The following is a 23029-nucleotide window of genomic DNA, read 5'->3' on the forward strand; positions in this document are numbered from 1 at the left end:
CATAGTGAGGAGGAAGCGGTATCGGCCACGAAAAAAATGGAACAAAAGTCGGCCACAGGGAATCGAACAAATAGTCACCAGGAAGAGCCGAATGCGAAACGAGAAATTAGGCGAAAAGAAATAGATACCAGTGCATCGCATTGAGCAAGGAGCGTTGAGCTACGTAGGGTTGAAGGAGATAGCGAAGTAAGAATGGTGCAGTATACGATAAAGGCGCACTTAACACCGATTCGCACATGTTCCTGGGATCCGCCATGTTTCCCTCTTCAACTGAAAGCGAACATCGAGGACGATCAGAGTATACGGCCTGCACCAGGCGATAGACACCATCGGCATGATAAAAGCCCTCCATATGTGGAGCTGTACTGCTTCCTTTTATGCAGTTCAAACGAATCACGAGGAAAAGTGGCATATATTGAAAATAGAAGCTGAGAAAGAGAACTTGGCTGACATGGAAGTTAAAGAAAAAAGCTATCAGGTACAGGAGACAATGACTCGATTAAAATATACCAATTTCTTATTGTCCTTAGAAACAAAGCTTGCCTGAGCCACTCAATTCTAAACAATCTCTGGACCTTTTTAGTTGTCTCAATGTTCCCATATATATACGTAGGCGTTCGTGGAATTCATAAAAGATTTGTTGATATAGAGGACGCCTAGTGGGCGTCGCACATCCTGATGAGAGAAAAATGTCTCTACGGAAACATCGTCCATCTAAAAAAAAAGAAACGAACCAGACGCTGCGGTGGTTTTCTCTTGCTTTTATTTACAATTAGCTTTGGAAGAGTCACCGATGTTCGCAAGAAAACTCATTCACAACTGGCACTTTTCCCATTCACATGTCTTGCAGACTGTAAGCATCACACGGGGTGCTGCTAAACTTCTCACCGTGAACCATAGAACTGATTGAGAGACGCGCTTTATAATGAACACGGCTCTTACCACAGAGGGCATTATCCCTCGTCCTCCATTCAAGGCACATACAGAGTGTCACGCAATGAATGCCTGCCTACAAAAAGCGCAATCATTCTGAATCGTGAGTGACTTACAAAGAGGAGGTTATACGGTTGCCGAGCCGCTCCACTTAAACGTGACGTGCGACTTGATGTCTGACAGCCAGAACCCATATAGGGCAGTTAAGGTTCGTCGCTTCAGACAAAAGTCGACGTGACTGCACGGAAAGGTTTAGAAATGAACTCCTGAAGTCGTAGAAAATTCAAGTGGCGAGCTCTTTGCACGAAGCTTTCATGCTTCATGCATTAATGAAAGACGGTTAGTTTTTTTCTTCACGTTCGCACATTTTGTTTCTTCAACTCGCCTGTTCGTTACCGTGGCGACCGATAAGAAGCAGTGAAAGTGCTACGTCATACTGATGTGTCGTTCTCTTGGGACGCATCTCGATTTCGTGACCTCGGCAAGAGAGAAACACGGAAGGCATGGCTGCCTCGGCATGTGACGACTGCGTACTACGACCTACGGCGCTTCAGCTGAGAAATGTTGCCCTCGTAATCCTTGCCATGGCGCTTCCGGTAGCTGCTTGCGTAAGTCGTTTTACTCGTACGTGCTGGGCTTGAAATGCAGTAGCCATAACACGGATTGCACATGCTATGGCGGCCAATCGGCCATGTTGTCGGGCACGCGGTCATTGAGTTGTCCTGGAATGTCCAGAACTGTGCATTAGTTCAGCGAAACGTTGTGTTTTATGTAATCTTATGATTTGCGAAATAACCGGTACGTTGTTTTTGCTGGGTAGAAAAGCATTCTTCTTGCGAAAACATGGCATCGAACATTATTAAGCCCGTTTCGATTGAAGCGTTCGTGTGAAACCTACATGATGAAGAAAAAGAAAACGCCTAGTACAATAATAGAATTGAAATCAGCACTGTGTGCAGATTATCATCGATTTAACTTTGTCGACTAATGCTTGTAGCTGAGATTAGAGCACTATATAGTAGAAATATTGTTACTTTCTTAATAAAAGGACATTTTCCCTGCCGGTATGAATAATACAATGGTACCTGTTTTAGTTAAAGGGGGCAATCAAGTTATTATAACCGACTAACATTCGAAAGTATTATTATAAAAAATGTATTGGTTATGAAAGCATATTTTTGAAGAGAATGTCACTTTTAATTTATTAGATTGAGATGCAAAGAATCAGCCCAACTACTACTCAAATAGCTCCTTCTAGATAAAGTAAGCGCCGGGAACACCACTCGTATTCTTAAATATTTTAAATAAGTCAAATATATTGAACCGTGTAATATTTTCTTTCCTTAGCCTACAAATACGATGTTCATCTTGTTCCTGTTTCGTATTAGGATCCATTAGCTATCAAAGACAACCTGATTTTGTTAAATGCTACATATATAAAATGCGAGTAACCCAAGACGGTGTCCCACAGGTCATAATATAACAGCTATAAATAAGATTACAGGCACGCTATAGAGATCATTTTTACGACCAAATAAATGATATTTCTTGTACGAGTCTTTTTGTCAGTGTGTCTATTCAGAAGAAAAGTGTGTTAGTAGTCATATCGTAGTCTAAAGCCTCATAGTTACGCTTCTATGCGGGTGATACAAGCTATAAAAATAAAAAGGAAAAAAAGGAAAATAAGTTTTGTGAAATCTTAGTGGCACTTAGAGTATGAAAAGAAGTGCTTTCGAGATATCTGCAAAGACAAAGTTGCAGCAGAATCTGGTGCACAACGTGTCATACTGCGGATATACCGTCGCAGAAATTCGCTTCAATTTCCCAGCCGTTAGAGAGGCATTTAATCATATTACGCAATGACAACGGCGAAAGCTGGCTTCCCCGACATGTCTGAAGCAGAAATTTTCTTTACCCATTTGTTGGACCGTGCACGATGACATTCCTTGATGACGGTGTTAAAATCTGCAATGATTTCCCACTTATATTAAAAAACTACCTCCCTGAAATTTAAAAACTTCCAAGCCGGCTGTATTTTCTTCAGTCATAAAAACGGTACTGGATCATATATGCTGCGAATGCTTGAATATATATTTGTTGCTTCACTTTAACTATGTGGATAAGTATGCGCTTGTATAGGGAATTCAGAAAAGAACTTTTCACGCTTATAACTTGTTGGGAACAAGGTAGAAGTGTGAAGTGCAAAACGCGTGACCTGTAACTGCGTCATCGCTTCTTGTCGCAGTCGCTGGAAATTGCGTGGTGTAAAGCGCACTATTCACGACGGTGCGCTATATTCGTATTATTTAGCGACTTTTCGTTAACTGTCGGTTCGTTATGATTTAAGCTGCAAACGAGGAGAGATGTTCTTTCGCGCAAGGGTGCCCTATATATTTTTTCACTGAACCTAAAGATACAGGCAACTATAGCGTTGTCGTTTTGTCTACGAGGTTGTTCAATGTTGAAGGATGATAACACGGCCTAAAGTGACTTGCTGTTGGCGCATACGCGACATAAATAAAAAAGCACAGAAAGCAAACACAGCACAAGAGAAAAAGAGGGCGGACACAAAACAAGTGCTACCCTCTACTGCTTATTATATATACATGTGTTATTCACGCATGCGCAGACGCGTTCATGAGAAAGAAAAAGGAAGAAAGTTTGACTGTACAGAGTACGACTCGAAGAGTGACTATTTTCGCGTATGAAAAAAAAAAACAGGGCAACAGAAAGCTTCACTTTATATGTGCAGCTGAAGCGCTAGGAATAAATTTGCTACGATTGATTGCTTTCCATCCTTGAAAGCTGCTGTCCGCGGTGAAGCTTACAAAGTTTTCTCGCCTCAAATGTGACCCTTATTTTTCTTTCCACAGAGAATAGACGCTGAAATTAACCCGTCCGGTGAGTGCAATCTTGATTTCCTAAACGCCAAGTTTGCAATATCATTTGAAATTTGAGGTATATGGCATAACAAAGAGCATGGTCGAGTCGAGAATTAAAATTTTGGGCCCCTGTTTCAGTGGAGGTGATGGAAAAAAAATGGTGACAGTTTCACCTCAAGGTCGAAGCAATCGCATCGACAGCAAGGCGTAGAGCTGCACTGGACCACTTCGGATGGTGCTCCAAGCAAACGTGTGCTCGACACGGTGTCACAAGGCAGTCCACCACTAGGCCGCTTTCTTGCTGTCTCACGACTGTCTCAGAAGTCTGGCGTGATGAAGAGCGTCGCCAGGGTGGTTGGGGAGGGGGGCATCGCGGGAATCACAACTCGAGCGTGCACTGAATGAGACGGACGCAAGAGCCTCTGCGTTGGTCAGCAGAGCCAGTCAACTATACAACAATGTTAGCGCGACTTTTACTGACTTTCGGCTCACACCAATGCGCACACGCGCAGAAGCTCAGGTGGAACGCTAGTGTCCGCGCGGAGAAGGCTCACGCCAGCAGTGGAAATCATAAGGCTGTCCTGCGGGGGCGGTGGAGGGGGGGGGGGGGGGGGGCAGGTGTAGTATTCTGGGCCAACGTAGTGGACATACACCTACGCTAGGTGGACACTTGCATTATGCCCCCCTGTGGCCCCGATTGAGCAGAGTGGAGCGTCGATGGTGCGTCGACTTCACTTCGTCGCATTTCTTGCCAAAGGCACTTCGCCTTCACTGGAGACACCAGGGAGTTCGAGGTTTAGGGGACATAAGTGCTGGGGCCCCCTTCCCATGCGCCGTCCATAGCGGGTCAGCATGACGGCTGCGATGGTGGCGCCACTGGTGGGAATGCGCTCCGGGAATTTGTGTAATTGCTTTCATAATGATAAATTCTTCATAACTCCTGCACCAGAGGAACACGCCTTACAGATTCGCCGACTTGATGTGAGGTTATCGAAACGAAATAGCTTTTGTCACTTTTACGGCCTTCTAGCTTTCGGTGTTCGTCATGGGATGCTCTACGCATACTTGGCAAGCGGATTCACGTGTTTGCTTTTCTGTGCGCCACTGTTCTGTTGATCGCATTAGCGCATGGCTGGACATACTATTTGACGTCGAGTACGGTTTCTTTGAAACGACTAACGGAATTCCACGCCAGTGTGGTTGATTTGGTATCTTTGGACGCATTTCGTGCACATGGCTCTTGATTAATATCTTTGCGGGAAAGCGACCGAACGGAAGCATTGCTCCTTTTCCCCTTTCAAAAAAATACAGACAAGAGAAAAACATACACTGTTTTCTACTCATCAAGAAATCCCGCTATTGAAGTATATACTTCCTGCAAGAAAAATATTTAGGTACCGCTTGTTTCATCAATTATTGTATGGAGAACAGAGCCGGTCACTGCCACATTTGTACATGTAGTCGAGATAGAGCTAAATATATGCCAACTTGCTATATGATTGCTGTCATCATCGATAGTTATCGTGTGATTGGTTGAACTGCATTTTTGGGGTGCCCACATAAATTTTACATCTTCGATAGAGTGCTCAATACATTCGTACAGAATTTCGTGGACCTATATCTGAAGTAATACAATTGCGAACTTTATGAGAAGTTCAGGTATCTCCAGGTGGTTTTGGATACCTTGGGGCTATGGATTGCTTTGCAATTCATCGCAGGTTACTTTTGTCCAACGCACTTGCTTGGGGGCGTAATCCTACAAAGTTGTGGAAGTATGCAAAAATAAAATATTTCATCCTCTGAGCATTCATACAAGAAATAGCGACTGGTACGAATACAGGTTAAATACGCTCAGGGTTGGACAATACGAAAACGATATTAAAGAACCGTTGATAGTTATAAATGCACCACGAGAAATGCCTATCCCACACGCTGGAGGAATCAATTTAAATGAAGCTATCACTGGTGTTTCCAAAGACTGCTCTTGATTAGCGCACATCTAAAGATATGCAATGCAAGAACTATTTGGACACATCTTAACTGGGAACCATCTCGCAAAACATAAGGTTGTTGCGCTCGATCACTCGAATCCCGCGCATGGCGACAACTGAACGACCACGATTGCGAGAATACGGGTGCTTAACGGGGACCCAATGACGACGATGTGTTGTTGTCGAGCGCATGGCAACATTGACATGGCGACATTGGAATTACTGCCGCCTAATGACGACGGAGGAACGATAACGACGGCATAACGATGACTACGAACTAACAGTGACGTCACGGCTAACATGGCACGATGTTGTCGTTGGTGACGACAGCGTAATGAGCAAAGAAAGATGACGATAAAATGACGCCGACGGTGTAAAAGTGCCAGCATCACGACAGTGGGATGGCGATGCTGCAGTGAAGATGTTAAGCATCCTGCGCATGATGACAAGGAATGGACGACAACGGCACGACCACCACGGTACGACGGCGACAACGTGACGCCACTTGCATAATGACGCTGTTATGGCGCCGACAGAATGGCGACAATGGGAGGATGACTCTGGAACCAATGATTTTTCCCATAATTGCGACGGCGTGACGATAGTGGCATGACGAAGCTCCAATGACGGCGTTGCTACCATGACGACGGCCTGCAGACGACAGCAAGACCACACTGTGATTAGGATGCTAAAAATGATAACGTCAGTATGACAACGACGATGCGAGCACGGCCGCTCGACGACAATGGTTAGACAAAGTTAGAGTGGCAACTGTAGGGGGACGACGGCGTGAAGGTGACGAAGCGACGTTATCGGCACGACGACCACGGAAGGACAACGGTGGGAATGAAGGCGACAGAAATAGTAACGGAGGGATGACTGCGATGACCTGACGGCAATAGCACGTGTTGAGACTCGTTTGTGCTTGCGCAGAACTTCCGTAGCACCAGGTTGCGTCGTTCTGCACTATTCCGATACGGCGACCGACACACCCCCAAGGTCGCACGCAATGTGGCCCAAGTTATTGTATAAACGGCAAAATAGCAGCCGCCAGCAATCGAAAAGTGGGGAGAAGGGCCGAGGAAAGGGCTTCCTTTATTATTCGGCAAAAAATGCTGCCACAGGTCACACGGAGGCAAAAAAAAATTTGCCTCTTCTTTTTTCTGGGCGCTTCCACACATTGCTGACCGATGCTTTTACTATATTATTGAATAGCTAACGAACGTGTTGATTAACTTACGCACAAGACAGCACATCTCTAACAAATCGCTTTAGGTATAGCCCTCTGTACCACCCTTAAAGGTGTACCGGTGAGTGGTTCTGTTCTCTAAGGAGCTGTGCCATCAAACAAGAAAGGGCATTTAAATTTTCGCACAGGAACAAACATACGGCTTCAAGTCGATCTTTCCTTCATTTAAGTGAACTTTACAATGCCTTATTTCTCATTGTCTGGTGTGTCTGCTCGGTCAATATCCCGTCGTTCAAAGTGGGCCGATCCCAGAGGCAGTGTAATCAGCGGTCGTATGCATCACATGAATCACGTCGGGGAAGGGGTGGGAGACGCGGGGCAGGCGGGTGGGGATCTTTGAGCATTGCTGGTTTGTAGACCAGGCCCTAGCTGCTATATGCTATAAAACACGCTGCTGAAGACGAAGAGGTTTATAGCGTCGAATTTGCCGCTTCACGGAAGCTTCACTTTGCATAGATTGCAGCATGAACGTTGGATCGGAATTTATAGTTTTTTTCGTTTCTGTCAGAGAAAATGACCTGTGGTCGCCCCCAGCTTATCACTCTGGCGATGGATGCAAAGCAGGGTTAATTGGGCAGCCATGAGAAAGGCGTTCCTTTTTAGCAACGAAAGTAAAATAGGCTCATGGTGACGGTGAATGTGAGTATGGCGAGGGCAGCATAGTTTTCATTGAGTAGAAAGTGTTTGACACTGCATGCATATATCTTATCCACTTCCAGCAGTTGAATAGGACTAAAATCCTGAGGAGGAAATTTTACGGTGCGTAAAAGCAGGAGATCGCGTCATTTCCAGTTCCTGCAAAACGTACATTTTTATAACATAGCCAGACGAATCCTCTTACTCTTATGCCCTTTCTGAATTAGTATAGATGAACCAGGCGAATAACCTACACGGACTAACCCACACACACATACTATATATATATATATATATATATATATATATATTTATATATATATATATATATAATCTGCATCTATATCAGTCATATCATAAGAAGCCAACAAACACTGACACCAAGGACAACATAGGGGAAATTGCTTGTGCTTAATAAATGAAATAAGAAACCATAAATAATGGAAATGACAGTCAAAACAGCTTGCCGCAGGTGGGGAAGGATCCCACAACCTTTGAATTTCACCGCCAAGGTCTGTGAGTGATAGCACTGGCTAACACTCCCAGGGTTCTACTGGGAAACATAAATACCCAAGAAAGTGGATGAAGAAACGGCGCCGTGGTAGCTCAATTGGTAGACCATCGCACGCCAAATGCGAAGGTTGTGGGATTGATCCCCACCTTCGGCAAGTTGTTTTTTCATCGACATTCATTTCCCATATTTCTCTTGATATATATATATATATATATATATATATATATATATATATATATATATATATATATATATATATCAAGAGAAGGGAAGCGTAGCAGGGGGTGGCAGAAAGTTAGGTGGGCGGAGGAGATTAAGAGGTGTGCAGGGACAACATGACCACAGTTTGCACAAGACTGGGGTGATTGGAGTAGTGTGGGAGGGGCCTTTGCCCTGCAAGGGCGTAACCAGGCTGTTGAAATATATATATACGGTGCATTGCAGAGTGTGGTGAACTGGAGCCGACGGGAAGGATATACCACGGCGATCCAGTCACTAAGGAGGACATTCCGTGGATGGTGAGTGAAAATTGTGGTCTTGATTCCCCTTGCTATACTTACGATTTATGGAAGCTTTGCATTCGATTTCATGGAAGCTTTGCATACGTAAAGATGGGTCGAGGTAAGAAGAAATAAAAACGAATCTGGGATTGATAGTGGTAGTCGCGTTTTCCTTTAATGCAAACGATAAAAGCTCAAGAACAGTTCGTAATACGGGAATGTAGGAATGTAGCTCTACTGGGATTTTTCAAGTACGCCAAAAGCTCTCTCTTACTGCTTCACGTTATTCTTTATCTGGTTTGGATGAACACGTAAGACCCCCTAGACATATGACTAGGTGAGCTTTACTGAGTGTTCATTCACGCCTTTCACCTTATCTACCACTCTCTGAGACATACTGCTAATAGTCGAAATACAGCCAAGGGGAAAGGACGCACAGAAAACGTTTGCGACAATAATTGCCGGTGCATAATATTGTCTATACATTCACATTCAAGAGGGAAAACCAGCCTTCAGTTAATGTAGGCGTTGAGTCTGCGTTTTCAGCCGTTAGAACAGCACAAACCCCCAACGCTGGCTCACGGAAAAATAATCACCTGCTATAGATCACCCAGTTTTCTTTTTTTTCAGTCACGGGCTCGTTACAGCAGGTGGCGTTATTCACGCCGAAACACAGCACCTACGTAACTAGAGATAGCTGGGTGTGTCGTACGTTCCGCAGTGGAATTAAAGTCGCTTTATAGTGATAGTTAGGAATACTGGGATAATTATGAGACGCGAGAAGATTTATTTCCTTCTTGGTTTTGGTATTCCAGTTTTCTGAGAGAAGAAATCGACAAAGTTGATACTTTATTCAATTTGCATATCGTCTCGTGATCCAAAGGGAGATAAACTTTCCTCCAAGATAACGGCTATGTAAGATTCTGAAATTTCAAGAGTGGATATCTAACGTGAAACTAGAGCGCGGGGAGGAAATAATGGTCCCTAAAGTTTGGGAAACGTTTTTTTTTCCGTGAAGACCACAAAGTAGCGTTTGTCGAGACAATGTACGAAGTGAAAATACCAATGACAAACACAAAGTTTCTTGCCCCTGGTGCAGATTGTTGCGCACATATCCAGCGTCGTGAAAAAATTTGGGGTGGCCAGCTGCCGAGAGAAGCAATCCGGGCTCAACAAAGCAGTAATCGAAGTATTTCTTTTTTAGAAAATTTTAGTGCAACGAAGAACTAACGAACAAATATTCACTCTATTACAACTCGTCCTTGTTTACCTGGCATAACCTCCTAAAAGATAACATGCACTATACATATGGAACACGAAACGGAACTTGAAATAGGCTGTGAGCTGCAAGAGACATTAGACATTAGACATTATTTATTCATCATGAATTTTAGATCAACATAAGCAAACAACTGTTTGGCCCATAGCCAAGGCTAGCGTGGGTCCATGTGGTATACATGCGTTTGTACTGCGGCGATCAGGACAGTGACGAACAAATGTATATTGATTATACATAATTGTACAGGTTGAGAAACAAAAGAGGGAAAAAAGAAAACATACATCAGTGCAACAATAGAATAGTATTACAGAAAAAATATCACCACAAAGACAAAGCAACATTCTTAACTAAATTTTTGAGAGATATAATCTTTTTATGGAAAATAAAAAGTTACTGGCACTCTTCACTTCTATTGGTAAGGCGTTCCATATCTTTGGACCATGATACTGAATTAGTCTTTGACCGTATGTAGGCTTCGCATCTCCAAAACGGTGGACTTCCGTACTGCGGGTGCGTAAAGTTAACCTCACTGGAAACCATTATTAGCTTGCGAAAAATTGCACTTACACTTGTATGGCAACTGCAGAGTAATAATATCGGACCCGAAGGCTCTGTAGTAGGGCACCCGCAGTACTTCGGTACTGCGGGAAACGAATTTCTCTGTAGCCGCTAAATACTACTGTCATATAATGCAGTCCACCACAGCCGTCGGGATACGGTGCTCAATGGAGGACATTGCATTTTTTAAATACTTTTCGGCCTGAAAAGTGCGGGTGTATGTTACAATGTAAGGTTCGTTAAAATCTGATAATTGCGGTATACACGAGTGATCGTAACGATCAAGCAAGCGGTGTTTCTGGCTTGAGCTAATGTTCGGACTTCGTGTGCAGCAAAAACAGCGAAAACAGCAACATATATAAGCGTAATATGTCACGCCTATGATCGGTTGCCGGCATAAGACAAAACGGTTGAGCTGTGCCAACCTCTACGGCATCATGGCTCGCTATAACAACGTAGTGACATTCTGGGCAAGTTTGGCGTTGTCGTATGAACGAGCCACATTACTGGTGGATTGTGCTTCGTACAAAGATGGTCAGGTCTATATTAGAAAATGTGGCTTCGGGTTTTCTCCGGAATCATTGCGATCACGTAGGGGATTTTTCTGCAATTTGTCATTGATTTCTCGACAAAGCACATCCCATGTTGTTTTCGTAGCTTCTCGTGCTCCAGTTGTTCTGCTTTGTAGCCTCACGACGTCTATCTGGAGCAGCTTTTTCACAATTAATTCCTGTATTATATATTAAATAAATAAAACGTGGAGCAGCCCGAACGGCGAGACTAGAAATGAAATAGACTTCATACTCTGCGCTAACCCTGGCATCATACAAGATGTGGACGTGCCCGGCAAGGTGCGCTGCAGTGACCACAGGATGGTGAGAACTCGAATTAGCCTAGACCTGAGAAGGGAACGGATGAAACTGGTACATAAGAAGCCGATCAATGAGTTAGCGGTAAGAGGGAAAATACAGGAATTCCAGATCAAGCTACAGAACAGGTACTCGGCTTTAACTCAGGAAGAGGAACTTAGTGTTGAAGCAATGAACGACAATCTTGTGGGCATCATTAAGGAGTGTGCAGTTGAAGTCGGTGGCAACTCCGTTAGGCAGGATACTAGTAAACTATCACAGGAGACGAAAGATCTGATCAAGAAACGCCAATGTATGAAAGCCTCTAACCCTACAGCTACAATAGAACTGGCAGAACTTTCGAAGTTAATCAACAAGCGTAATACAGCTGCCATCAGGAAGTATAATATGGATAGAATTGAACATGCTCTCAGGAACGGAGGAAGCCTAAAAACAGTGAAGAAGAAACTAGGAATTGGCAAGAATCAGATGTATGCGTTAAGAGACAAAGCCGGCAATATCATAACTAATATGGATGAGATAGTTCAAGTGGCTGAGGAGTTCTATAGAGATTCATACAGTACCAGTGGCACCCACGACGATAATGGAAGCGAAAATAGTTTAGAGGAATCGAAATCGCAAAGGGAACGCCGGAAGAAGTAAAGAAAGCCTTGGGAGATATGCAAAGGGGGAAGGCAGCTGGGGAGGATCAGGTAACATCAGATTTGTTGAAGAATGGTGGGCAGATTGTTCTAGAGAAACTGGCCACCCTGCATATGCACTGCCTCATGACCTTGAGCGTACCGGAATCTTGGAAGAACGCTAACATAATCCTAATCCATAAGAAAGGGGACGCCAAAGACTTGAAAAATTATAGAACGATCAGCTTACTGTCCGTTGCCTACAAACTATTCACTAAGGTAATCGCAAATAGAATCAGGAACACCTTAGACTTCTGTCAAGCAAAGGACCAGGCAGGATTCCGTAAAGGCTACTCAACAATAGATCATATTCACACTATCAATCAGGTGATAGAGAAATGTGCGGAATATAACCAACCCTTATATATAGCTTTCATTGATTACGAGAAAGCGTTTGATTCTGTCGAAACCTCAGCAGTCATGGAGGCATTACAGAATCAGGGTGTAGACGAGCCGTATGTAAAAATACTGAAAGATATCTATAGCGGCTCCACAGCCACCGTAGTCCTCCATAAAGAAAGCAACAAAATCCCAATAAAGAAAGGCGTCAGACAGGGAGATACGATCTCTCCAGTGCTATTCACAGCGTGTTTACAGGAGGTATTCAGAGACCTGCATTGGGAAGAATTCGGGATAAAAGTCAATGGAGAATACCTTAGTAACTTGCGATTCGCTGAGGATATTGCCTTGCTTAGTAACTCAGGGGACCGATTGCAATGCATGCTCACTGACCTGGAGAGGCAAAGCAGAAGAGTGGGTCTAAATATTAATCTGCAGAAAACTAAAGTAATGTTTAACAGTCTCGGAAGAGAACAGCAATTTACAATAGGCAGCGAGGCACTGGAAGTAGTAAGGGAATACATCTACTTAGGGCAGGTAGTGATGGCAGATCCGGATCATGAGACAGAAATAATCAGAAGAATAAGAATGGGCTGAGGTGCGTTTGGCAGGCGTTCTCAGATCATGAACAGCAGGTTGCCATTATCCCTCAAGAGAAAAGTGTATAATAGCTGCGTCCTACCAGTACTCACCTATGGGGCAGAAACCTGGAGGCTTACGAAAAGGGTTCTACTCAAATTGAGGACGACGCGACGAGCTATGGAAAGAAGAATGATAGGTGTAACGTTAAGGGATAAGAAAAGGGCAGTGTGGGTGAGGGAACAAACGCGAGGTAATGACATCTTAGTTGAAATCAAGAAAAAGAAATGGGCATGGGCAGGACATGTAATGAGGAGGGAGGATAACCGATGGTCATTAAGGGTTACGGACTGGATCCCAAGGGAAGGGAAGCGTAGCAGGGGGCGGCAGAAAGTTAGGTGGGCGGATGAGATTAAGAAGTTTGCTGGGACAGCGTGGCCATAATTAGTACATGACCGGGGTTGTTGGAGAAGTATAGGAGAGGCCTTTGCCCTGCAGTGGGCGTAACCAGGCTGATGATGATGATGATGAAATAAATAAATAAATAAATAAATACACTCTTTATTTGTGTTGCTATAATTATAGACGCTGTTTGGTAAATCACATAATCTGTTATCGTGTTTTGTGCTAAGTTCCATTTGTTTCTAACGTCCTGAGATCCCGCTAATCATAGAACCTAAAGTACAGATAAGAGCAATCGCTAGCTTGCAATGAATAAAGCCTTTATTTTAATGAAAGGGACGGCTCTAGCCATGCAAATAAATTCGCGATAATGATGTGGCATGAGACTAAAGAAACCCGCTCGAAGCTACAACGACCAACATTGGGCGAATACGTGCACTGACTATCAATCTCATACTCAGCGAGCAGCTATATAGCTCAGCACGTGTACATTAGGGAATGTGTGGTTTGAGGAAACATCTGATGAACACGTCATCGCTTGAAACGTTACCTTATATATTATTTTAGAAGTCGCACATTTCTTTACGCAATCTTGACGAGATGCAGCCATAACACGGGGGTGTGCCATTGCGGTGCAAGTTTTCTGGCCATGCCTATTACCCTGGAATCTTTTGGAGGTCGAAGTGGTGTGTGAACTGGAACTGTTGGGACACTTAATTTCATAATTTTTAAAAGAATTTCTGGCTACCGAGTTCGGAGTGCAGCCTTTAATCGAGTATATACGCTAATTTGACCAGCTGGGTCAACGCTATCAGTTTAGAAAGATTTCATGGTGTCAACGGCTATTATGCGACGCCCATTCTTGTGTGTAAGCATTGCGTCGAACGCTGGGAGACAGGGCTTTGGGTTTATACCTACGTTTCGCGGAATGACACTCAGAAGATGGTTCTCATACTCCGGCCTTCAGGAGGAATGGGCAATTCCGTATTTGTGCGCTCTAGTGTGGAACACCGGCTGGAGAAAGTGGTGCAGGCAATGAACCGTACCAAATGAGCGTGCATTTTGAGCCCTCGCTATTTAATACCACAGAAAAAGAAGAAAAAGGTTATCTGTGGGGTTGAACCTCCCAAGCCCGCAGAGCGAGTTATTGCGGTCGTTCGAACACAGGAATTTTGGACATTTTTCCTTCGGCTAGGTGTCAAGCTTCTTCATGCGTCTCTTTGTGAATAATATTTAAAAATTCCGCACGAATTTCAACAACTCCGACTGAGACACAAGCCTATTCACTTGAAACACTTCACCCACGGGCACTTTGCGAGACCCACTCAAATTCACAGGTTGCCATGCGTCTACGCGAGAATAGGTGGGCTGAACTGGGGGTGAGTCCATCATCCTATGCTTCCAGGTCATGAACAGCAGCTTACCAGTATCATGGATTATAAAGATCATCATCATCATCCTGTTTTGTGTCCACTTTAGGACGAAGGCCTCTCCCTGCGATCTCCAGTTACCCTGTCCTGCACAAACAGGTTCTAGCTTGTGCCTGCATATCTTATAGGCTCATTATCCAACCAATTCTTTTGCCGTCCTCAATAGCACTTCCCTTCTCTTGGCATCCACTCTGTAACTCTAATGGTACACTGGTTATCCAGCCTACACATTGCATGGCCTGCCCAGCTTCACTTTTTGTGTTAATGTCAAGTAGTATACCGGATATGCCCATTTGCTCTCTGATCTACACCGCTGTCTTCCTGTCTCTTAGATTTCAGGTGAGTGTTTTTCCTTCCATCGCTCTTTGTACAGTCCTCAACTTGTTCTCGATCTTCTTTCTCAACCTCCAAGTTTCTGCACCATATGTTAGCACCAGTAGAATGCATTGACTGTACACCTTTCTTTTCAAAGATAGTGGTAAGCTCCCAGTTGGGATCTGGTAATGCCGGCCGTACGCACTCCAACCCATTTTTATTCTTCTGTAAGTTTTCTTCTCCCGATCATGGTCCGCTGTGAGCATTTGACATAGTAAACTTACTCCTTCACGGACTCTAGAGGCTCGTTAGCCATGTTGAACTCTTGTTCCTTTGCCTGGCTATTGGACATTATCTTCATCTTCTGCTATATAATTTTTAACCACACTCTTACACTTTCTCCGTTAAGGACCTCAATCCCTTGTTGTAATTTTCCTCATTGTTGCTGAACAGGACATGTCATCTGCGAACCAAATGTTGCTGAGCTATTCGGCGTTGTTCCTCACTCTTAAGCCTTCTCAGTTAAGTAGTTCAAATAAAAATTCAAAACCGCAACACAGGTTGAGCGAGTAAATAGCACAGGACAGAGCGCTGAAGGAGGAGGCCAGCGCTCAAGGAAGAGGTCGCCGCTGGCCATTTTGGTCACTTTGTAACCTTGGCCCAGTGTGTAGGTCAGATGGTTGGATACGCAGAAAGATGAAATTACGCTAACGGGCGTTCCAGCATTAAGACTATAGATGACGTGAAAACGTGGAAAACGTTGCTTGCGTTTGACAAAAACATTTAAAGTTCTCTTCGGTGCACCCTCTTTTTGTAAGCAGGCGATCATGGAGTCGGCGGAATGATGGAGCCATAAATTGTTCACTCATTTCGGCAGCGATGCCAGCTGCCCACTACGGAGCCCAACAAAGAGACGTGAGAAGATTTGTGCATAGACAAAGCCAGCCATCGCCAGCTGTACACAGCCACTAGTACCCAATATGTATAAATAAAGTTGGCTATCGCACAAAAGGTTAACCCTCAGTGCCCAGAAGATCGGAAATAAATAGAAAATGGTATGAGACAGGAAAGATTGAAAGTGTAAGAGAAAGACGCAGATTGGAGGTGAGGATAGGAAAATGCAACTACCGATTTCCCCAGGATAGGTCACTCCGGAGGTACAGTCTATGCGAAGCCGAGGCCGACGGGGTGTGTTGAAAGGTCCAGACGCTCAGCATCAGCTCAGCCTACAGGATCGCCTTTTCGCCGGAGATGGCTAAGCCGCACACGGTGAAACGCGGGGGGTCCAACCCTCGTGTGCTCGGGTACGTGGTGTCGCAACACAACAAACGCATGCTGACGTACACGGCTCTGCGGGGAACTAGATTGAATACTTCTTCCAAGCACGCAGTGAATTGCATTGGAGAAATTGCGTCTCCTTGTCTGACCCCTTTCTTTGTAGGTTCCTTTCTACTTTTCTTGTGGAAAACCAAGAAAGCGCATACCTAGCGCATTCCGCCAGCACTGAACAGTGGGTGTCTCAAAAGAAGACAAGAGCACACGGAACATAGGAAGAAATGGTGGTGGAGCAGGCAATGACCTGAAATCTTGTAGTTCTAACATTCAATATACGAAAGAGAACATGACTTACAAAGGCGCTAAAATGTTGTAGCTGAAATCTTGGGAGTTAGCGTAACAGTGTGTGAACTGGGCGGAATGTGTAATGGAAAGAGGCGACGATCAGTTGCTTACTAGAACAACAGAGTGCGTGGTCAGTGAAAGGGTGAGACTCAGTAGAGGGCAGAAGAGGATAAATCCAGTATCAAAATTAGTTCACTTTAGTGAACTAATTTTGATAGAAGGAACTAATTTTGATATAGAAGGAAGCCTCCTAGTGGGAGGCTGAGTTCAGACCTGCTAAGTATGATGAAAAATATATTTAAAAACACAGCAACGATAAAACATGACAAAATACAACTATAAGATCCCGTGAGGTGTCGTAACGTAAAGATGATCAAAATACAACTTGTGGAATAAATAATTCAGGTAAAATCAGGTAACGAATAATCAGGTAACGATAAAATTAAGTGTGCGACGGGTTGACCAAGTTTGCTGCAACCAGGTGGATTTCTCCGAGCGAAAACAGAGCTAACATGATCGTCGCTTCGAAACGCCTTCATCCCGCCGCGGGGAATTAAACAGCCTAATAATGATGACGCCCGTGCGTGTGCGCAATTTATACCACAGGTTACTTTTGAAAGCCCCACACCGTTTGTTTGCTCACCGTCCCACAGATGTTGCAGGTTACACGTAACCTCTTGGCATTCAGCACATCAATTGTTGTGGACATTTTTTCACAAACGTTCGATGGTCAGCGCTATGTTCACCTCCAGACAATAGCTAAACTGTGATGGAACAAATGGCCTATAACTAAATCAACCGATGAATAATTGCGTTCTTATGATTTTACGCTAAAAAAAACGTCTGGTCTTTCTCCTCCATCAGGTTGGAGTTTTCAGCAATATAGTACCGAAGAACTTTGCTTTGTGTGGTGGAAGCATAATCACAAGGAACGTTATTCTGACGGCAGCGCATTGTTTGATGAAAAAGTGAGTAATTTCAAAGCCTTTACGCTTCAGAGGTACTGCTTGTTTTTTTTTCTGGGCAGGGGCGTGCAGGTATATAAAACACTGTTCTGACAGAATAGTTGTGGTTAATTTATACCTACCTCTCAATAAGGAGTAACCAGTTTTCAAAAGACGAGTCCAATGAATGATAGTTACGTTGGGGATGGGCAGCTATATAATTTCTTTTCGCAGTGCAATGACACGCATTAACTGTACTAAAGGAATAGGCAATCGCTTTGTAAAAAAATATAAGGGTTCAGTGCAGTGAAAGCTAAAAGCGTATGAAGGATTCGGTAAAAAAATAATTTGTCGAATATATTATTACGATATTATCGGTAGATACCCGAGAGACGAGCCGCCGCGAGAACGACGATGAAGTGGGTCTGTGCCCTAGGCGCGAGTGAATGTAGGCCTGGTGATCTGGCTTCAGTCCAGTGTAAATAGTCTGTAAATAGCCTCTTTTGTCTGTGTCTTTCTACACGCAACATTCTGGTGGAGGACAGCGATCCCCGTCCTCGCCATGGACTCCGGAGTGGTCGGTGCATCGAGCTTGTCACCATGCCTCCCGGTCACGAGCCTGCCTCAGCAACGGCTTCAGCTGTTCCGACTAATCCATTCGTCACGACTTGTCCGACATCACGACCCTGGTGTGTTTTGTGGCCTGGAGGGACAGGACGTTGACGAATGGATCAAGCTATATGAACATGCCAGGGATAATAACAGGTGGGACCCAACAATTATGCTCGCCAATGTCATCTTTTATATTGGCGGCACCCCACGCGTGTCGTACCAGACGCATGACGACGAGAGGAGCATTTGGGACGCTTTCAAAGAAAAGCTACGGGAACTGTTCGGCGACCCCATTGGCCGCATGGTTGCCGCGAGAAAGGCTCTTGCGTCTCCTGTTCAGACATCGACAGAACCGCACGTTTCATACATCTTCGACGTCTTGGCTATATGTCGCAAAGCTGGCGATGCTATGTCTCAATCAGATAAAGTGTCCCATGTTCTAGATGGCATCGCCGATGACGCTTTCAATTTGCTTGTTTTCGGCAACGTCTCGACAACCGACGGCATCATTAAAGAATGCCGTCGCCTTGAACAAGCCAAGAGCCGCCGTATCACACACCACATCACGCGGCTACCCAACACCGCTGCTACGTCGACGTGTGAGGGTCAACCGCGTCAGACCACCACCTCGAGGCCACCTGTTCGCCAGCTTTCTCCCTCGACGCCTCCCGATCCGCCAGCAACCACGATTGCCATGATTCAGGCCGTAGTCAGGCAGGAATATGAGAACATGGGTCTGAACTCCGTGTGTTCAACATCTACACCCAGCGATCCCCAGTTCTCTACCGGCACTCCTCGTCCCCGACAGTCCTTTTCTACCACGTCTCGCCGCAACCCGTCCGAATGGAGTACCCCTTATGACAGACCAATCTGCTTCCACTGCTGTCGCATCGGCCACGTCACTCGTCACTGCCGCAACCGATGCCCGCCGCCTCCTCGGACATACGCCGCCACTTGTTCCCGCACCTTTGCACCGTCTGTTCCCTATGCAACCCGCGATGAATTCACTGCCGCTGATGCCCCTGCTCCGAACCTCCACTACAGCCGCTCGCCCTCACCTCGACGCCGTCAGTCTCGTTCACCCCAACCGCGCCGCTTCGCTTCGCCGCCTATCGCCTCCAGGGCCCAGCCGGAAAATCAGGCACTGCAGCTTCTGGAGGTGAAGCTGCGTTGTCGACACTGCCCTCAAATCCTCTGCTCACGTTAAACACGAATCAAAACCTGCTTGGCGTTGACGTTGATGGCTATCCTGTCACGGCACTCATCTTTCTATTATGAGTGCTGCCTTCCCACGACGACTGAACAAGCTCCTCACACCAGCGTCGGCACGCGTCGTCCGCGTTGCGGATGGTGGTACTATGCCCATCGTCGGCATGTGTACGGCTCGTGTTAGCATCGCCGGCCGCCACACTCCTGTCCTCTTCACCGTGATTGCTCATTGCCCCCACGACTTCATTCTCGGCCTCGATTTTCTCTCCGCGCATTCTGCTCTTATTGACTGCTGTGGCAGTACCCTTCGCCTTGAGTTGCCGATGCTCGCAGAACCCTCTGACGCACCCCAGTGCCGCCTACGCCCTACCGGCTTTATTCGCCTGCCGCCACCAAAATCAATAGCCTATATTAAACTCTTGTCTTCACCACCAGTCCCTGATGGCGAGTACCTCGTCACTCTGCCCGACATTCCACTACAGTATGACGTTACCGTGCCTCATAGTATACTTACTATTAGCGCGAACCGCACTCGTATACCTATCTTTAACTTTGGATTGGCAAACCAAATTCTCCCGCAAGGTATTTGCCTTGCCAACGTTGATTGTCTCGGCGACCATCACGTGGCAGCGTTATCAACAGATGCTTCTTGCGAGCTTAGCAGGCCCATCGCGCCAGCCTCGGCCGCCGATCGCAAGATACAGAAAATCGTTGCGATGGACCTGTCTTCTGCGCAGGCTGAAGACCTTTACCAAGTATTATCGTCCTACAGATATTTCCGACTTCGATGATCGCCCTTTAGGACAGACGTTCGCGGTCAATCATCGGATTCTTACTGGCGATGCTACTCCTATTCACCAACGACCGTATCGAGTTTCTGCGTCGGAACGCCGAGTAATTCAAAGCGAAGTCAACAAAATGCTAGACAAAAACATCACTGAGCCTTCTTCGAGTCGCTGGGCGTCACCTGTAGTGTTGGTTAAGAAGAAGGATGGCACATGGCCCTTCTGTGTAGACTACCGTCATCTGAACAACATTACTAAGAAGGACGTCTACCCGCTCCCTCGTTTAGACGATGTCCTTGACTGCCTCCACGGTTCCAGCTATTTCTCTTCTATCGATCTTGGTTCTGGATACTGGCAGATTGCTGTTTGCAATATGGACAGAGAAAAACCGCGTTCATCACAGCTGATGGCCTATACCAATTTAAAGCAATGCCGTTTGGATTATGCAACGCCCTCCCACCTTTGAGCGTATGATGGACTCCTTGCTCCTTGGTTTCAAGTGGTCCACTTGTCTCTGCTACCTCGACGACGTCATCGTCTTCTCGCCCACATTTGACACTCACCTTGAGCGTCCAACAGCTATACTTGATGTATTCCGAAAGGTGAAGCTGCAACATAACTCGTCGAAATGTCGTTTCGGCCACCGCCAAATTACTGTTCTGGGCCACCTCGTTGATGCTTCCGGAGTACAGCCTGATCCCGACAAAAGCGCGCTGTCCGAGACTTCCCGGTTCCGAAGACAGCCGCAGACGTTCGAAGTTTCGTCGGGCTATGCTCGTACTTTCGACGTTTTGTTCAAGATTTTGCGGCAATTGCTACACCCCTCACTAACCTTTTGAAGAAAGGCGTACAATTCTCGTGGGGTACTGCAGAAGCCGCCGCCTTCTCTCGTCTCGTCACTCTTCTAACCTCACCACCCGTTCTCGCCCACTTCGACCCTGATGCCCCTACAGAATTGCGTACAGATGCCAGTGGTCATGGCGTAGGTGCCGTCTTAGCCCAGCGTCAGCGTGGCCAGGATCACGTTATTGCTTATGCAAGCCGCCTCCTCACACCATCGGAGCGCAACTATTCCATTACGGAACGAGAATGCCTTGCTCTAGTCTGGGTGGTTGCGAGGTTCCGTCCTAACCTCTACGGTCGCCTTTTTTCCGTAGTCTCTGGCCATCATGCTCTCTGCTGGCTCTCATCCCTAAATGATCCTACAGGCCGGCTTGGTCGATGGGCTTTGAGACTACACGAATTTTCGTATTCTGTGGTCTCGAAGCCTGGCCGCCTGCACCAAGACGCTGACAGCCTGTAACGTTACCCTGTTGACGACCCTGACCCCTCCAATATTACCAGGGCTGCTTGTGTATTCTCTGCGTCGCAGCTGCTGCATTTCGCCGATGAGCAACGTCCTGACGCCAACATCAAAGGACTCATCGACCGTTTTGAACACTTTCCGGCCGACGCCACTCTACGCGTGTTCATCCTCCGCGACGGCATACTGTACCGTCGTAACCTTCATCCGGACGGCTCTGAGTTCCTACATGTCATACCTAAACACCTCCGTTCAACAGTTCTAGAAGAGCTTCACGACGCACCAACGGCAGGACACCTCGGCGTATATCGAACCTATTACCGTGTATGTCGCCGTCTTTTCTGGCCGGGCCTTGTCCGTTCCGTACGACGTTACGTCACCGCTTGTGAACTTTGCCAACGACGCAAGAAACCTTCCCTGCCCCTCGCTGGTTACCTGCAGCCGCTCGACATCCCTGCCGAGCCCTTCCATAGTGTCGGCTTAGACCTTCTCGGCCCATTTACGGAATCTACATCAGGAAAGAAGTGGGTTGCAGTCGTGGCTGACTACGCGACCCGCTACGCCGTAACCCGCGCTCTTCCTACCAGTTGCGCAACTGCAGTTGCGGACTTCCTTCTACATGATATCATTTTGATACATGGTGCTCCGCGTCATTTCCTAAGAGACCGCAGGCCGTACGTTTTTGGCGAAAGTCATTGACGACAGCATGCGGGCCTGCTCCATTCAGCATAAATTTACTACCTCCTACCACCCTCAAACGAACGGCCTCACTGAGCGTTTGAACCGCACCCTTACACACATGCTATCCAAATACGTTTCAGACGACCACCGTGACTGGTACCGGGCTCTTCCCTACATTACCTTTGCATACAACTCTTTCCGTCTCGAAACTGCCGGCTTTTTCCTGTTTTACCTCTTGTATGACAGCGAACCGACGCTACTACTAGACACCGTGCTTCCGCGCACCACAGCTTCAACTAGCGATTATGCCCGTGACGCTATCGCCATGCTGACCATGCTCGTCAACTCGCGCGCGTTCGTCTACAAGTCTCTCAAGCTAAACAGAAGCGACGCTACGACCTCCGTCACCGTGATGTCCATTTTGCGCCCGGCACCCTCGTGTTGCTTTCGTCACCATCGAGTAAAGTTGGCCTTTGTGAGAAACTGCATTCCTGTTATACCGGCCCATATCGCGTGTTCCGCTAAGTGACCGATGTCACCTGTGAAATTGTTCTAGCCACGCCCACTACGTCCTCCGGTGTGACAACCAGTGACATTGTCCACGTCACCCGACTCAAGCCCTACAACTCTCCACGTGCCTTGGATATTGAAAAGCACCGTGACGGCGCTTTTGCCGCCGGGGGGTAGTATTACGATATTATCGGTAGATTTCCGAGAGA

At 46.1% G+C, this 23029-nt stretch overlaps 1 protein-coding gene and 1 non-coding gene across 2 annotated transcripts in view; both read left to right on the forward strand.

Annotated features, from left to right (window-relative positions):
* Window positions 1-1261: 1261 nt before the first annotated feature.
* The window catches only part of LOC135907647 (chymotrypsinogen A-like), a 39800-nt gene continuing 18032 nt past the window's right edge, over window positions 1262-23029 (forward strand). Inside the window, exons 1-4 of the mRNA XM_065439344.2 lie at window positions 1262-1541; window positions 3807-3834; window positions 8650-8723; window positions 17641-17744. Of these exons, the coding sequence (XP_065295416.1) occupies window positions 1437-1541; window positions 3807-3834; window positions 8650-8723; window positions 17641-17744 (311 nt within the window). The 5' untranslated portion in view covers window positions 1262-1436. The remainder of the gene's footprint in view (window positions 1542-3806; window positions 3835-8649; window positions 8724-17640; window positions 17745-23029) is intronic.
* TRNAW-CCA (transfer RNA tryptophan (anticodon CCA)) lies at window positions 8287-8359 on the forward strand. Its single transcript has one exon. It is a non-coding gene; the product is annotated as a tRNA-Trp (tRNA).

Source organism: Dermacentor albipictus, chromosome 10 (genome assembly GCF_038994185.2).
Source record: "Dermacentor albipictus isolate Rhodes 1998 colony chromosome 10, USDA_Dalb.pri_finalv2, whole genome shotgun sequence".
NCBI lineage: Eukaryota > Metazoa > Arthropoda > Arachnida > Ixodida > Ixodidae > Dermacentor > Dermacentor albipictus.